General features: G+C 36.7%; 1 protein-coding gene across 3 annotated transcripts in view; it reads right to left on the bottom strand.

Annotated features, from left to right (window-relative positions):
* UNC13C (unc-13 homolog C) overlaps positions 1–16,270 on the bottom strand; it is a 655,668-nt gene that overhangs the window by 105,387 nt on the left and 534,011 nt on the right. For all 3 annotated transcript variants that reach the window (XM_070469257.1, XM_070469256.1, XM_070469255.1), the window contains 3 exons: positions 12,993–13,089; positions 12,217–12,360; positions 3,655–3,732 (listed from right to left, as the gene is read on the bottom strand). In XM_070469257.1, coding sequence (XP_070325358.1) covers positions 3,655–3,732; positions 12,217–12,360; positions 12,993–13,089 — 319 coding nt within the window. The remainder of the gene's footprint in view (positions 1–3,654; positions 3,733–12,216; positions 12,361–12,992; positions 13,090–16,270) is intronic.

Below are 16,270 nucleotides of genomic sequence, written 5' to 3' on the forward strand. Positions count from 1 at the left end.
GTTTCAAAAGCTAAAACATCATCTAAGTTTCAAAAATGAAAACAAACAAACAAACAAAAACAACCCTTTCAAAAACCTTTAATAAATTCTTACTATCGCTAAAGTCCACACTCTGGTATTGAAGGCCCTTAGTTATACAGCTCCAAGCCATGTTTTTCTTCTCATCTCCCTCTCCTATATTATGATGAACTCGCAGCTGCAAGAGGCTTCTTCCCCACCGAACGCCTGTGCTTTCCAGGCGTGGTGGCTTGGCTTAGCTTGTGGGCCTTTCACTTAAACCTCTTTTCCTATTTGAGTCACATCTATCATTCAGGTTAGGGCCTTCATTTTCCCAGATTGTATCCTTTTGTCACTCACTTGACATTTGTTTTATTTAACTTCACAACTGAGTTGCTTTTGACTGTCTTTCCAGCTGACCTTAAAAGCACTATATGCACCACTGTGTCTTTTTCTGCTTTCTCTTCCAGAGTGCTGCATAGAGCCTCACACATAATACATGCTTTAAAAATGTTCCTTGACTTCTTTTCAAGGAGGCAGAGATATAACAATAACATAAAGATGTAAAGCTTTGTGAAAGGGCTAGATGTGTCCTCAGAATGGTTGAAATTAATTTATAACAGAATTCAGCATAGTTATGGAATAACTTAACATTTGCTACATGCTGATTCTGAAGAACCAGCATATCAGGGGAAGAAAAGAGTCAAAGAAAGGAAAATGGATATGCCTTCCAAGGTGCTGGGAAATGAGCCAATAACGAATCAGAGAGCAACCTGCAAAGGACTTCCAGGACATCAGAGAGGTGTTAGTGCTCATCAGCGGGGAGATTTTTATCATTGTTTCAACCACATTACACACCTTTGAAGAACTTTCTACTTGACTCTTAAAGTGACCACATCCTAACTTGAATTTACAAAAAAAATTTAGAACTTCTATTCTCTTAATTTCAGGCACTTAAATATTTTATTTTTATAACACAGATTTATAGATTCTGTTCAGTAAGCTGAATCACAGTATTCCACAAACTGATTTGGATTGCCAGTTGAGAGTCTCTGGATCCAAGTCTAGTCCTATCTGTAGCATATATGATCAGATTTTCAGGATTTCAGATTCTTGACCCAGTGTCAACAAACTGAACCAAAAGAGCTTTATCCACTAGGGGACGGGGTCATTGTTTTTTTTTTTTTTTTTTCCTTTTTCATTGCAGAGGGGAAAGAACTAAGGAAGAGCACAGCTTTTAATGAGAAGCAGGAAGACTCTATGTGTGAAGGTTATATCATCCTGCTTTCCATGGTTCTAAGTTATCTGGGTAGACTCTGATTATTTGATATTAGCATTCAAGCATATCTCTTTTTTTGACATACATAATAGGACTTTAGTGCTAGTTTTACACATTAAACCAACTCCAGGCCTTCTTAATGAAATAATTTCCAATGGAAAAGAGCTACTAAGAAGCAAAATGAACAAAGACAATTGGGCTCACTTGGCATAGATTGCTATTGACCTGAGTAAGGCTACATATAAAAAAAAGAGATGCAGTTATCCAGAGGGAGATAAAAATAAATATGAGACATTCCTCTTTGATTAAGGTTCTGCTGACCTTGACATGTTCAAATTTCAATTTTATTGAATCAGTTTATCAAATCACTCCTGAGAATTGAATTACACAACTCTACCTTAATCAGGGAACAGCTTTTACTTACTTCTCTAGTAAATGAACAACAAATAAACAACTAAAATACCCACAGTAAAGGGAACATTAACCTGATTTCACTAGTTGGTTGTATTTTTTAAGATCCCACCAAATTATGTTTCTGAATTGAAAAAGATTTTAAAAATAAATCAAGTAATTCTGATTTAGATAATATTCCTTTGCTATAATGTGGAATATGGAAGAATGGATTAAAACCTTGTGACCCATTCCAAATTTAAAATGTCACAGAAGGAAAAAAAATTATTCTGCCACAGATATTTTGTTTAACTGTCATCTTTAATTCTGAGCCCCTGGGAAAGCAAATATCACGGTCATCTCTCAGGCGTCTCTCTTTAAAAGTTTCTAGTGCTATTTGCAGATAAAATGGGAATATTGTCATAAGTATACAGAGAAAACAAAAATTAACTTTAAATGTTCTTGATATTTAAAGATATTTAAAAATTTATATCTGTAACAACAGTGACACTTACACACACAAATGTGCAAAAGCACTCCTTCAATCTATCTTAGCTGAAAGCTTAAACTAAGTAGCTGACTGATATCCTTTTGCAGAAAAGCTAAAATAACACTTGGCATTTAAATGAGAGTCTAAGACTGGTCAAGACATCAGTAATTAAAAAAAAAAAGCAAGCTTGTGTGCTATCATATTTCAATGATTTACTTTCTTTATAAAAATTTCATTTTGAAAAATATAGAATATAAAGAAAAATACAGAGGATGATATGCTGATTTATATTTTTCATATTAAAAAATAAAATAAACTATAAATGTCAAAACATAAAATAGAAGTCTACAGGGGCTTTTTAAAGCTATTTTTCCTTTCTGAATGACAGGAATTGGCCTGGATAATTCATAGCTACCTTTCAAAGTCTTCAATTTTTGATACCAAAGAAGTCAGAATCTTTTCTGAAATTATCTGGCACTGTTTTGATTTTCAACATATTACTTTTCAGCTGTATTATAAATTTAATTATAATTAGATGCTTTCAATAAATAATTACTCTATCTTGTCTATTCGAATATTTGTAATCAATGGCAATTAGAAATCGCTGCTGACACATCCAGGCATTTCAATAAAATTTCTGGGCAGCATTTTCACTTAAGGGAAAGAAGAATCTTCTGGTACCCTCAAGAACCATTAGGGCTGACTTAATGAGCTGTCAGCAAGAGGTCAATGAGTTTTCAGCAAGAATTCTCTTTAAGATTTGCTGGATAGTAGGAACTGATTTTTTGACAGAGGAAAATAACCCCTGATTTTTCTCTTGAAAAATCTAGTACTGACTTTTAAAATATTTTTAAGTGTTTTAAAAAATTCTTATAATGTTACCAACATGTTTCTCCTAAAATTATTCTGGTGAATAGAAAGATTTTACCTTCCACCATAAAATAACATGGATTATATTCCAAATTACTTTTGGTTTATCTTACTTCTCTTTATTCCTTTCATTAATCTGTAATATTGGCTTTAGATGTTATCAACATTTGTCAATCATCCAAAAAATAAGAGGGTAAGTTAATAATTCAGAGTATAGATCAGTATCACTCCTTACTTTAACTATTCTTTTCAATTTATTTGAAAACTAAAAGAATAAATTATACTAATTTTGGTATTGATGCCAAAACTACATTATTTGGTGTGAACATTGAACTTTTTAACCCCTAGGTCCCAGCTCCAGTGTTTATAATGACGTGGGTTTTCAACTGTTTTTATGAGTCTTACTCATTGCAATGGAAAACCACAAGCTGACTGGCATTGAGATGCTCTCAACCTTCCTCTGAATTCTATTTTATACCGGTTCAGGACTACTAGAAAGCTTTCTAACAGTCTCCTGAGATCTCTATTTTTATCATGTATATGAAAACAGAAAGAAAACAGGTTCCCTTGCTTACTTATATCAGTTCTCAATTGAGGGCTATTTGAGAATAGAGACATTTTTACTTACCACATTTTCCTTATCACAGTATGAACTGAAATCACTTGATACAATTGCAGCATACTGAAGTAGTACTTTATTGATGGTCTAGGAAAAAAAGTGTGACATTTACTCAGGTAAGTAAAACTTTACAGGTACATAGATATCTACATATGTATCTATCCCTACAAACTCACACAATCCAGGTTATGTCAATCAGAAAACTTCAAAGACTTTTTCAGACGAAAAGGGTCACATGTGTGCCCAGTTGCTCAGTCATTTCTGACTCTCCGTGATCTCACGGACTGTAGTCCACCAGGCTCCTTTGTCCCTGGGATTTCCCAGGCAAGAATACTGGAGTGGGTTGCCATTTCCTTCTCCAGGGGATCTTCCCAACCCAGGAATGGAACTGGAGTCTCCTGCAGTAGCAGGCAAATTCTTTTAATCACTGACCTAGGAAGCCAAACAAGGGCCATTAGTTCAGTTCAGTTCAGTCGCTCAGTCATGTCTGACTCTTTGCGATCCCATAAACAAGGGCCATAGTACTGACTAAATCTATACCTCTGCCAAAAGAAGGATTTCAAACTTATATTTACATGACAATTTGTAATATTTCTGGGTACATTTGGAAGATAGTCCACACACATCCATTCTATTTTAACACAACCAGCTCCATCACTAAATGATTTATTTCTAACTTAAGACTCAGGAGGCATACTGTTTGGTGGTACCTGCTCTTTGCTTGGCCACTTATTATCTAATGCCCCCAATGACTTTTTTCTCTTTCTGAATAATTGACACTTCATGCTTTCATTATCTGGCATGATTTCTGGTTGCCATCTCCCCTTCACCCCAACATACCACACCACACACACACCTCTACCATGGCAAAATTCCTTGTGGTGGTTCTTTTTTAAACCTTCTACAATATTCCTGAATTATGAGTGGGGTCAGAACATATCCATATGTGTCACTTAGCAATGAATATTTTCAATGATACAGAGCCTTACTAATAACAAAGAACACCTCTTAAGACCAAAATTTCAGCTTTTGTTCCATCACAGTATCTATTAATTTACCATTAATATAGTAAGTTATTTATTGATGCAATATTTGCTATAAATACTGTCTAATCTTCCCCTCCTTGGCCTTTTTAATCCTAATTCCACATTTTCCTTCTCTATCTAATAACTCTTACTGAGCCTAAGGATGCCCTCTGCTTCCATTAACTAGGCAAAAAAAGGAAAAATGAACAAATGTCGTTAGTTGCATTTTGTTTTAATTACTTAAACAGATATTTTGTTGTGTTTGCAGGCTACTGCTATTACCTACAGAGTTTTAATTATTTTAAGTCCAAAGTGGACATGATTTTCTTAGAAGAGAGAAAGCTACAAGAGTGGTAAATAGAGGTCATCTCTTCATAGAAAAGCAAAGACACAAAAGCTTTTTTATGTGCAACACATTCTTCTGAATTTTCTTTGTGACTCAAAATCAACTTGGGGTGACAGTCCAAGGAATTAAGCTGAAGGAGAGATGTAGAATTTGTAGACCTGAAATCACAGAACGTGACTATGAACCCATCTTATAGACTTTAAACATCACAATGAAAACCTAAAACCTGAAATTAGGGCTAACAAGCAGAAAGAAAACCAATAGCTCATGGAAAGAAAAGAAAGCATTGTTGCTCAGTCATGTCCAATTCTTTGCGACCCTATGGACAGTAGCCTGCCAGGGTCTGCTGTCCTTAGAATTTTCCAGGCAAAAATACTAGAGTAGATTGCCATTCCCTTCTTCAGGGCATCTTCCCAACCCAGGGATAGAACCCAGGTCTCCAGCACTTCAGGCAGATTCTTTACCAACTGAGCCACCAAAAGTGAAACATGCATCAATTAAAATAGAAAAGTTGGCTTTGGAAAATATAACATCTTATCAAGAAGTAGACTAACAAATCTAGGAAAACAGGTGGTGGATCAGACTAAAGTATTTTCTAAATGCATCTGTTCAAATTTTATTTTAGACTTCATGTTGAAAATTACTTTGGGACTTACCTAATGAGTGCTGATTTACTCATACATATGAACACTACTCTCAGTTTACAGGTTCTTAGGACAGTGTCAACTGCAGGAATCAACTCACTATATTGTGAAATTAAAAACCAACAGAAGCCTGCCTTTAGGAGCTTATTGCATCTCAGACTATCATGTGTTCAAGATTTAGTTTGGGCAAGGGAATCCAGATGGCCATTTTGGATTATTCTCAGTGTCTCCACATGGTCTAATTCTTGCCTCTGCTTCATAGGAATTATGAAGACATTCCCTTGAATTCCAGCTGGGAGGCAACTGATCCTAGGATCTGACGTGTAATAACCTACAAATGCCGGAGGTTTGCAAGTCAGGATAGGTTGCATTAAGGGAAAAGGGCTTTGTCATGTACAATGTGGTTTAAGGCCTTGTGCTCATAGAATTGCGGTACACTGGCTGTAACAATACCCATTTATTTGTACATATACAAAGTATACTTAAAGGTGTTCATGTACATTTCAGGGGCAACTTCAGTGTCATTCTAATTTATTCAACAAAGAAAAATCACTATCAGTCATTTCTTAATACTAGTGAATACAGCTGAACCTTGAACAACCAGCGGGTTAGGGACACCAACTCTCTGCACAGTGAAAAACTGACTTGTAGCTTACAGTGTAAGTGTTAGGTGCTCAGTCATGTCCAACTCCTTGACACCCCATGGACTATAACCTGCCAGGCTCCTCTGTCTAATTCTCCAGGCAAGAATACTGGATGGAGAGTCATTCCCTTCTCCAAGGGATCTTCTCAACCCAGGGATTGAACCTGGGTCTCCTGCAGTGCAGTGGATCCTTTACTGTCTGAGCCACCTGTATTCACAGTTCATCCATATCCCTGGATTCAACTAACTACACATCATATAGTACGGGAGTGTTTACTATTTAAAAACTGGACTCCCAAAGTTCAAACCCATGTTGTTCAAGGGTCTATTGTAGTTAGTTAAGACATATCTATCTTAAGCATTTTTCCAACATCATCATAAGCATTACCTAGGAACTTGTTGGAAATAAATAAATTCCTTGACCGAGGACTTCCCTGGTGGCGCAGTGGATAGGCGTCCACCTGACAATGTGGGGAACATGGGTTCCATCCCTGGTCTGGGAAGATTCTTTCAGCAAAGGACTAAGACTATGTGCCACAACCACTGAAGCCCGTGTTTCCTAGAGCCTGCACTCCGCAACAGGAGAAGCCACCGCAGCCAAGAGTAGCCCCTGCTCACCACGGCTAGAGAGAAAGCCTTGCAAAGCAGCAAAGACCTAGTGAAGTCAAAAAAATTAAATCAATTAAAAAAAAAATTCAGTGGTCCAGTCCCAGGTCTACTGAGTCAGCAATTCTGGGGTTTGTTATTGTTTACTCACTAAGTCATGTCTGACGCTTTGTGACCCCATCAACTGTAGCCCACATGGCTCCTCTGTTTCTGGGATTTCCCAGGCAAGAATACTGGAGTGGGTTGTAGAAGTAGACTAAATATCTTGTCAGTACTACTGGGAGGGACATCTAGGAGTATACTCTTATAATCAGGAAGACAAGAACCCTGGACCAAATGCATCTCTGCAGTCACATTTTATGCATGGAGCTTTACATCATCAGAGCAACATAGAGGACAAGAAGACTGCAGTATTTGTTAAATGGCACTAGTGATGCCACTTTAGTGCTTCACACATTGTATTTTAACGTATCCAACATAAGACAGAATTCCCTAGGGAAGCCTAGGTTTGGCTTAAAGGAAAAACATGAATGGTGAGATTTTGTTCTTCAACTTACTAATTGATTTCTGATAACACTGGAATGTGAAGGTAATATAGATTGGTGGATGAAAGTGTTCCATTCATATCTAGTCTTTGTATTGTTTAAACCTTCTGAGCTTGTTTTGTCATATTAAAATTAGGAAAAATAATTGTATGTATCTCTTGAGGTGGTTGTAAAGAATAAGTGAGACAATACATGTAAAGTGATTAGCACATAGTAGTGCTCAATGAATTATCATTATTATTTTTACAATTAGGATTAGGTTCCCAGATCACAAGGAATATGTGTGTCTCATTCACCATAATATTGACAACTCTTAGCTAGGAGTCAATTAACATTTGTTGATTTGTTTTTAAGTAGTACTGAAAATATTACTTCACTGTTCTTTAAACTGAAGTACCCATACTTGTCAAGAGCCATAAGACAGCCATAGGAATATTCTCCAACTATGTGTCCATTTTCCCACTCATCACAGCTCCTGAATGTACCTGCTATGGAATTTAAAGGATTTGTTTGGTACCTGATTCAGTCTTTTATATGCTTTAGTGAAAACAAATCATGTTTTTAAGATCCAGTTGACTGTGCTAACTCCTCTTAAATGTCTGAAGACATCATTAATGTGTCTTTCCTCCAGGGGATGGTTTAAATCAGTCTATGTCCCAGAAAGGTAATAGGATTTCAGTATCTCTTGATACAAGGATCCCAGTCCTAAGAAGGATAGGGCTTTCAAGACCAATGGTCACAGCTGATGAAATAAAACAAACTTCAGCAGTTCCTGTGAAACAGCTAATTAGATTAACCACAGAGTCCCATTTTTTAAAAAATAATCATGCTAATAAAAGTTTATTTTTCCATGAAGGTTGCCAATTTCTACTTTCCTAGAAAATGTTTTTCATTCCTTGTGATAATTCATCTCCCTATGATAGTAACTGGTTAGTATTGAATGCCCATGGGTTAAAAGTGCCTTTATTTCACTGAAATTATTTACTGCGCCAATAAAAACTCACCTTTCCTCAGTGACACATGCAGCCTATTCTTTTCCTCTTGCTTCAGACAGCCCTTACACTCTGGGCTTCTTTGTCCCCATCTTACATAACCTGACTACTCTGTGAATTCTACTTTTGTAATATGTGCAATTCTTATCTGATCCTGCTCCCACTACAGTTTCAGAAATAGCATGTGACATACTTTTAAAAACACTGTCCCTAATGACCCTATTTCATTCTTTTCTTGGCAGTCATCCAAAACACAGCTGCTAGTCAAGAAAAGACTTCGAGAATTTTTTAGAATAATTCTCCTGCACAATTCACTGCAAATTTCCCCATAGTGGGAAATTAGAATCAGCTGCTCAAGAAAGTTGCAATAAATGATTTTTAACTATTATCTCTAAAAGTGGGAGGTTACCTTAGTCTTCCTAGTTAGTAGATATAAAGACTGGAGTTCAAAGTATTTCATGGCAGACAAATACTTTACAACATTTTAGGTTGACAGCTGCTTGTCTGCCTAAAAACCTTCATGGGCTCCTCATTTTTTACTAAAGAAATTCAGCCACTTTCCCTGCTCACGAGCCTAACATTCCAACTGTAGTTCTACAGCTCTCTATAGATCTTATGCTCTTTCTCTAGTGGGACCTCTCAAGCTAGAAGTCCTGAGTCACAGAATAGTGGAGGGTGACAAAGATTCTCTATTGAGCAAGCTCTGCCCAGGCTCCTCTGAGTCCCCTTCTCAACTGGGCCTTAACCTTGGCTTATCGAGACTTGAACAAAACAGTAGCAAAATATTTAAGAGTTCAAAGACACATCTCTTGGATGATCCCACATCCCTTAAAGTGCCTGCCTGAAAAAACCCAAGGCTGCCAAAAGATTTACCATTTACTCTAGCCAGCACCTGAAGATAGGGTCCTGTCTCCCAGCCTTCTGTGGAAGGATAGGGGCCTAACTTCAGTAAGTACCAGTTAGCAAACCAGGTGGGCTTCCCGTGGCTCAAGCCCCTCTGCTCTTTGGGCCTCCACTTGTGCTCTCCCTGTTCCTGCATTCTGCCTCTGAAACACCCAGTGATGGCTGGACAAATCTAAACAGTCTGTCTCAGTCTGGACTCTCCCCCATTGCAGTAGTTTACTACTGATTAAAATCTGTCCTTACCACTTTCACTAGTGTATCTGGCTTTGTTTATTTATTTATTTATTTTTACCAAAGGCTGAAGTTTGGTGAGCAGGAAGTCAGTCTTTGTTGCGTTAAATCATACACTTTCTTGGTTTACTAGTTACCTCAGCATAAATTAACTGTCCTACTACAGTTAATAAAGATGCTGAAGCCCTTTCCTAATCCATTTGTCAGTGAACAAGACTTACACTTTTCTAAGAACCAGAGCCAATGACAGGGTGTGACTCATGCCTCGCATTCATAAAGGATCTCAAACTTAGACATTTTATGATAATGCAGATGAAGTAATCTCCCTTTGTGTTTGTATCTGTGGTTAAAAGCAGTGGCATGGTAAATATGTACATCCTTTATAGGCTGAATTGTGTACCCTCGAAATTTATTTGTTGAAACACCAACTCCCAGTATCTCAGTATATGAATGTATTTGGAGAAAGGATCTTTCAAGAAGTCAGTTAGTTAAAATAAGGCCGATAATGTGAGCTCTAATCCAATATGATTGGTGTCTTTCTAAGAAGAGAAAATTTAGACACACATAGAAACAAATGGTAACTCACTCCATATTCTTGCCTGGAAAATTCCATGGACAGAGGAGCCTGGAAGACTATCATCTGTGGGGTCACAAAGAGTCAGACAGGACTGAGCAATGGAGCGCACACAGAAATACAATACAAGGGGTGTATGTACACAGAGGAGGGACTGAGTCCAGAAGCACTAAGGTAGTCAATTGCTGGAGTCAAGAGAGTGGCCTCAGAAGAAAGCAAACATTATGACACTCTGATCTTGAATTAGTTTCCAGAACTGGGAGATAATTAATTTCTACTGTTTACATCACCATTCTGTGGTATTTTATTTAAGGCAACCCTGCCAAATTAATACATCTTAAATATTGTAAACAAGTTCACTGAGCTTTGGACTTTCTTTATTTTTTAAAATTACACACACACACACACACACACACGACCTTTTTTAACCTCTGAGATACCCTGATTATAGCATTTGATTTTTTCACAGCTGTCTACAGATTTGGCCATCTCATGATAAGTTTTCTAAAGTCAGAGACTGTTCTTCATGACTGAATCTCTGAAAGTGGCTGGTAAAGTGTGCAAATGAGGCGATGAGTAAGCCCTTGTCAAATAAACAGCCAAGACGTCCACTGTTATCCACCCACAGGGCCATCAGGTGTAGGATTGGGTAGGTCCTTGCCCTCCATCCTTACATTTGTTGTATTCAAAATCTCTGATAATGAAAATCTCTGTATTCAAAAACTCTGATTCACAATCTCCAGATATTTACTACTTCTTAAATAGTTCAGAAAATTAAATCTAAACTTCTCAACCTGGAAAGCAGAGCTTTTCAAGATCTGGACACCTGGACACATCTTCACTCTCCCAACCTTTGCCTCTCCTAGAACTTCTTTTTTTGTTTTTTCTTTTTTGCCAGCTTGTTTCTCCCCGTTCTTCACATGCCAGTTCAGCTTTTCCTATCTGTTTGTTACTGCTATTCCCATGGTTTGTGATACTTTTCTAACATTACCTTTTTAGGCTGAATGAGCTCTCTTTTCCCAGGGAAACTTTGTCTATTTTAGTTCTCATTAGTTTTCCTTCTGCTCAATTTATTGTGGATTCCACTGTTCTTGAGATTGAATTGGCCCTCTTCATGAATATCCCTCTTTATGCCACCTTCCAATTAGCTCATGTCAAGTGATCTTGATTATCTCTCTACCCATCTGTCTGTCTGTCTGCCTGTCTGTCTGTCTTTGAGATCTGAAGGACAGAGACAGCATCTTTTAGTTCTTATATTTCCCTTGAAACTTTTGCAAAGTAATAAGTACTTTATAAGCCTTCTTAGACAATAAGAGGAGGAAGAGGTCAGAGAAATCTGGTTGCTCAAAATCAACTAACAAAAGCCTATTCATAAAAATCAAGGGAACTGCTCACACTATAGTTATTGGCTGATTTGAAATTAGAACTCAATTTTCATTAATCCAAGTTCAACATATTTTGTACTACAGTGTATTACTGCTAAAAAAAAAAAAAAACACTTTCCATTTGAATATGAAATTCCAAGATTTATTCTCTGCTACAAAGCTGAAATATAAATTAATTGGTCCACCCATAGTCGTCTCATCAATTACAAATGACTAAGTCATTCATGTGAATAGCAACTTGATTTTTTAAGTTGATAAATCTATATTTAAGAAAAAAGGGCAAAAAGACAGTCAGATGACAAACTTGAAACAGTCTTTTTATTGCTGGGATTAGAAAACTGAATTGGGGTAGTGGTCAGACAAGACTAATGCTATAAAATAACAGCATTTTTCAGATTCTGTGCAGGAAAATAAAAACATGCCATAGTCCCTGGTGGTTCAGTGGTAAAGAATCCACCTGCAATGCAGAAGACCTGGGTTTGATTCCTGGTTCGAGATGATGCCCTGGAGAAGGGAATGGCAACCCACTCCAGTACTCTTGTCTGGAGACTTCCATGGACAGAGGAGCCTGGTAGGTTACAGTTCATGGGGTCACAAAGAGTGACATGACCTGAGTTACTAACACATACACACACACATTGTCCCAGCGAAGAAAGGATTCATTCCATTTAACTTACCTTTGCGAATCTTCTCATTAAATGAGATAATGCTTCTGGATTGGGGCATTCCAGTTTCTTAATAATCTCAAAGCTCTGATTAAGCTGAGCAAAGACATCAACCACGGAGCAAGAGAAGAGCGCATGATCAGATGTCTGTTGGAACTGAGAAGAGAGAAGAGGAAACCATTCCCAAAGCATATTAGATGGACTGTGGAAAGAATCTCCATTATTTCTCAAAACAACTCAATCTCCTATATCATGTGCTTTCATTTCCCAGTGAGAAAATGCTTGTTCATTTTAAAATCATTCATCCCCTTTTCTGAAAAGTGTAGTAAAACTAGTATCATGAGGCAGGTTACTATTAATTGAATTGGGGGAGTGGTTTTTTTTTTCAATTTCTCATTCCCCACAGGCATTAGGATGGTTTAGCAAGCTGATTGTGGCTTGAGACATTTGATTTACTCTAGAGGGATTGGGAGGGTGTCTGTCCCTAATATTGGAATCCTGGAAAGGTTCCAGAGCAATGGGGAAGCTTTGTATAAGCCTACTGAACTTGTAGATTCAGGCCAATTCAAGGAGTAAAGAATCTTGGGGCAAAGGGGTGATTGATTTTTTTTAAAGCAATTCCCTAGGGGTCTTAGCCTTTAAAATTGTGTCTTAATTATATTTTGGTAATTAGGGAATTAAAATAAATGTTAATTAATAGCAATAAACCTAATAATTCCCATTAGCTTAAAAGTGAGCAGTGTGAATGAATCTCAAAATTAAGCAATCTGAAAGTCATTTAAACTCACTCCATCTTTTTTGTCTCTTCCCAGGGCTCCATGTAGGAACTCCATTGACACATCTTCATTTTCATCTAGCCACTGCATGACAAAAGGTTCAAACCACCTGAAAAAAATAAATATTATGACATACTATAAAAGATGTCATTCATACATCATTAACAGTAAATGTGGTAGTGCTCTTTTCTTATCTGAGAGTAATTCAGGACCAAAAACCTCTTTTCATTCTCTTTTTCTAGTTCTGCTACCTTGAAGACCTTTATCTTCACTTATTAAATATATCCCCTTCTTGGAATTCCCTGGCGGTCCAGTGGTTAGGACTCTGAGCTACCACTGCAGGGGGCATGGGTTCAATCCCCGATTGGGAATCTAAGATCCTGCATGCTGGGCAGGGTAGCCAATATGTATCTATCTAACTTTCCCTTTTACATTAATCCCTTCCTTTCTCTTGACCTTTCTCATGCTGTTTCATGATTAGTTCCCAATTCCCGCTCTATGATTCTCCTACAATTCAAAATCCTGTAAAACGCAGATCTTGTATGCTGTGTGCCCCGCTGTGTCATTCTCTTATCTCTCAGGGCTTTGCCATCTGGCTTTCATCTACCACAACTCCTCTCCTGTAACTGATCCTGCAGGCTCACCTTTAAATTTTAATGATCTGCAATCAACCTGCAGTTGGGTTTTGTGAATGGTCTAAGTTTCAAAGTTCTTTTTTCCATATGGAAGTACAATGGATGTACAGTTGTTTAGCACCATTTATTTAGAAGTTCATCCTTACCCCCACTACTTTGAGTTGGCATCTTTGATGCAAATAAATTAACAGCAATGAGCAGATTTATCTTCAGACTACTTTATTTCATTCATCTATTTCTTACACGTAACACTATACAATTAATAACTAGCTTTTGAATATGTCTTCACAACTGATAGTGCAGTTCTCCAAGTTTTTTATTTCTTCTTCGAGGTTGCTGTGGCTAGTCCTGGCCCTTTGTATTTCTATGTACTACACTTTTTTGAACAAACTTGTCAATCTGCACAAAAAGAGCTGCTGCACTCCTTATGGGATTGTATTAAATCAATGAAGGGAGAACTATCATCTTTACAATAATGCATCTTGTAAAGAATATTGTATATTGTTATTGACTACATCTTAAGTGTCTTCAGTAATATTTTATAGTTGCTTGAATAGAGGGCATGCACATCTTTCATCACAAGTCTTTATCATGATTTTAATGTCATTTAAGTGGTATTGTGTATATGTAATTTTCTAATTGTGGCTATCATATAGAAATTCAATGAACTTACTACATTCACATTTTAGATTCTATTAGTTTCCCATAGTTTCTTTTGAATTTTCTAGATGTATAATTATGTCATAAAAACATATTGACAGCATAATTATATGCTCTTACAATCGTTAGACATTTGTCTTACTGTACTGCCTCGGACTTCTAACACAATGTTAAATAAAAGTGATGTTATCGGTTATCAGTTTTGTTCTTTTTTTAAAAAGTTCGTTGTGTAGAAGTATAGTTGATTTACAATGTTGTATTAATTTCTACTGTACAGTAAAGTGATTCAGGTATATATATACGTGTGTGTGTGTGTGTGTGTGTGTGTGTGTGTGTTCAGTCATGTCTGACTCTTTGCAACTACATGAACTGTAGCCTGCCAGGCTCCTCTGTCCATGGAATTTTCCAGGAAAGAATACTGGAGTGGGTAGCCTTTTCCTCCTCCAGGGATCTTCCCCACCCAGGGATTGAACCATGTCTCTTGTGTCTCCTGCACTGACAGGTGTGTGTGTGTGTGTATAAAATTGTTCATTCGTGATCTCATGGGCAAGTTTTCAAAATTTTATCCATAAGTATGTTTTTATAGTTTGTTTAAATACAGGGGGTTTCTTTTATTAGATTAAGAGAGTGTCCTTGATTTTCAATTAATGTTCTATTTTATCTAATTATTACTATAAGTTTAGTGATTGTAGGAATTTTCTCCTTCATAATTTAAATGTGGTGAATTGTGTTCATTTCTTTTAAAATGTTTAGTTTTAGCTTCCTAATACAAAGAGCAAAATGCTTTTTATTAGGAAGCTAAGTCATGAAAAATGTGTTTCAAAACTAAATAAATGGAAGCTGCTTTGACTAAAAAAAAAAAAAAAATGTTTAATCTCATATCCCAGGAATAAATTCCCCTTTGTCATGTTTATATTAGACTTTTTATATTGGCTAATATTTCATTTACTTTTTTAACTATGTTCAGAGAGAAATTGGCCTGTAATTATTCTTGCTTGCTGTGTTCTCAATGAGTTTTAGTAGTGAGGATATGCTGACCTTAAAAATAGTTTGAGAAGTATTCCTGCCTTTTCTGGAACAGTTTGTGTTACACTGGTGATATTCTTTCTTAAACATTTGGAAGAATTCCATTTGGAGCCATCTGGGCCTGGAGTTTTAATTGTGACATGAGCTTTAATTAAGGATTCAAAATTTAAAATACTTACAGACCCATTCAGATTTTATATTTTTTGTTATGCTAGTTTGGTTTTAGTTTTAAAGGAATTTATACATTTTGTCTAACTTTTAAATGGCCTACCATAAATGCTCTTCTTAATAATTTTTTTATCTTTGTAGGATCTTTGTGGTATCTTTTCCTGACAATGGTAATATTTTTTTTTTTGCACTGCCCTTGCTAAGGCTTCTTGGATTTTTATCATCTTCTCAAAAACACACTTGGCGTTTTAACCCCAGGTGGCACAGTGGTAAAGAATCTGCTTGCCAAAGCAGAAGACAGGAGAGATGCAGGTTTGATCCCTGGGTTAGGAAGATCCCTTGGAGTAGGAAATGGCAACTCACTCAAGTATTCTTGCCTGGAAAATTCAATGGACAGAGCAGTCTGACAGGCTTCAGTCCATGGGGTTGCAAAGGGTCAGACAGGACCGAGCACATAAACTTTTCTACTTTATTTTTATCCCAGGTCATGTTGATATTTTTTCTATTTTCTCTTGATTTTAAATATTTCTTCTAATAACTTATATCACTTATTTTATAGTTTTTCCTCTTTTTATAGAATTAGAGCCATAAATTTTCCTCTATTTCCAGTTTTAGCTGTAATCCACAAGTTTTGACATGCTATATTTTATCATTAGTTAAAAATACTGTGGAAATAGATGGGGAAACAGTGTAAACAGTGTTAGACTTTATTTTTGGGGGCTCCAAAATCACTGCAGATGGTGACTGCAGCCATGAAATTAAAAGACGCTTACTCCTTGGAAGGAAAGTTATGACAAACCT

The sequence above is a fragment of the Odocoileus virginianus genome, chromosome 6 (genome assembly GCF_023699985.2).
Source record: "Odocoileus virginianus isolate 20LAN1187 ecotype Illinois chromosome 6, Ovbor_1.2, whole genome shotgun sequence".
NCBI lineage: Eukaryota > Metazoa > Chordata > Mammalia > Artiodactyla > Cervidae > Odocoileus > Odocoileus virginianus.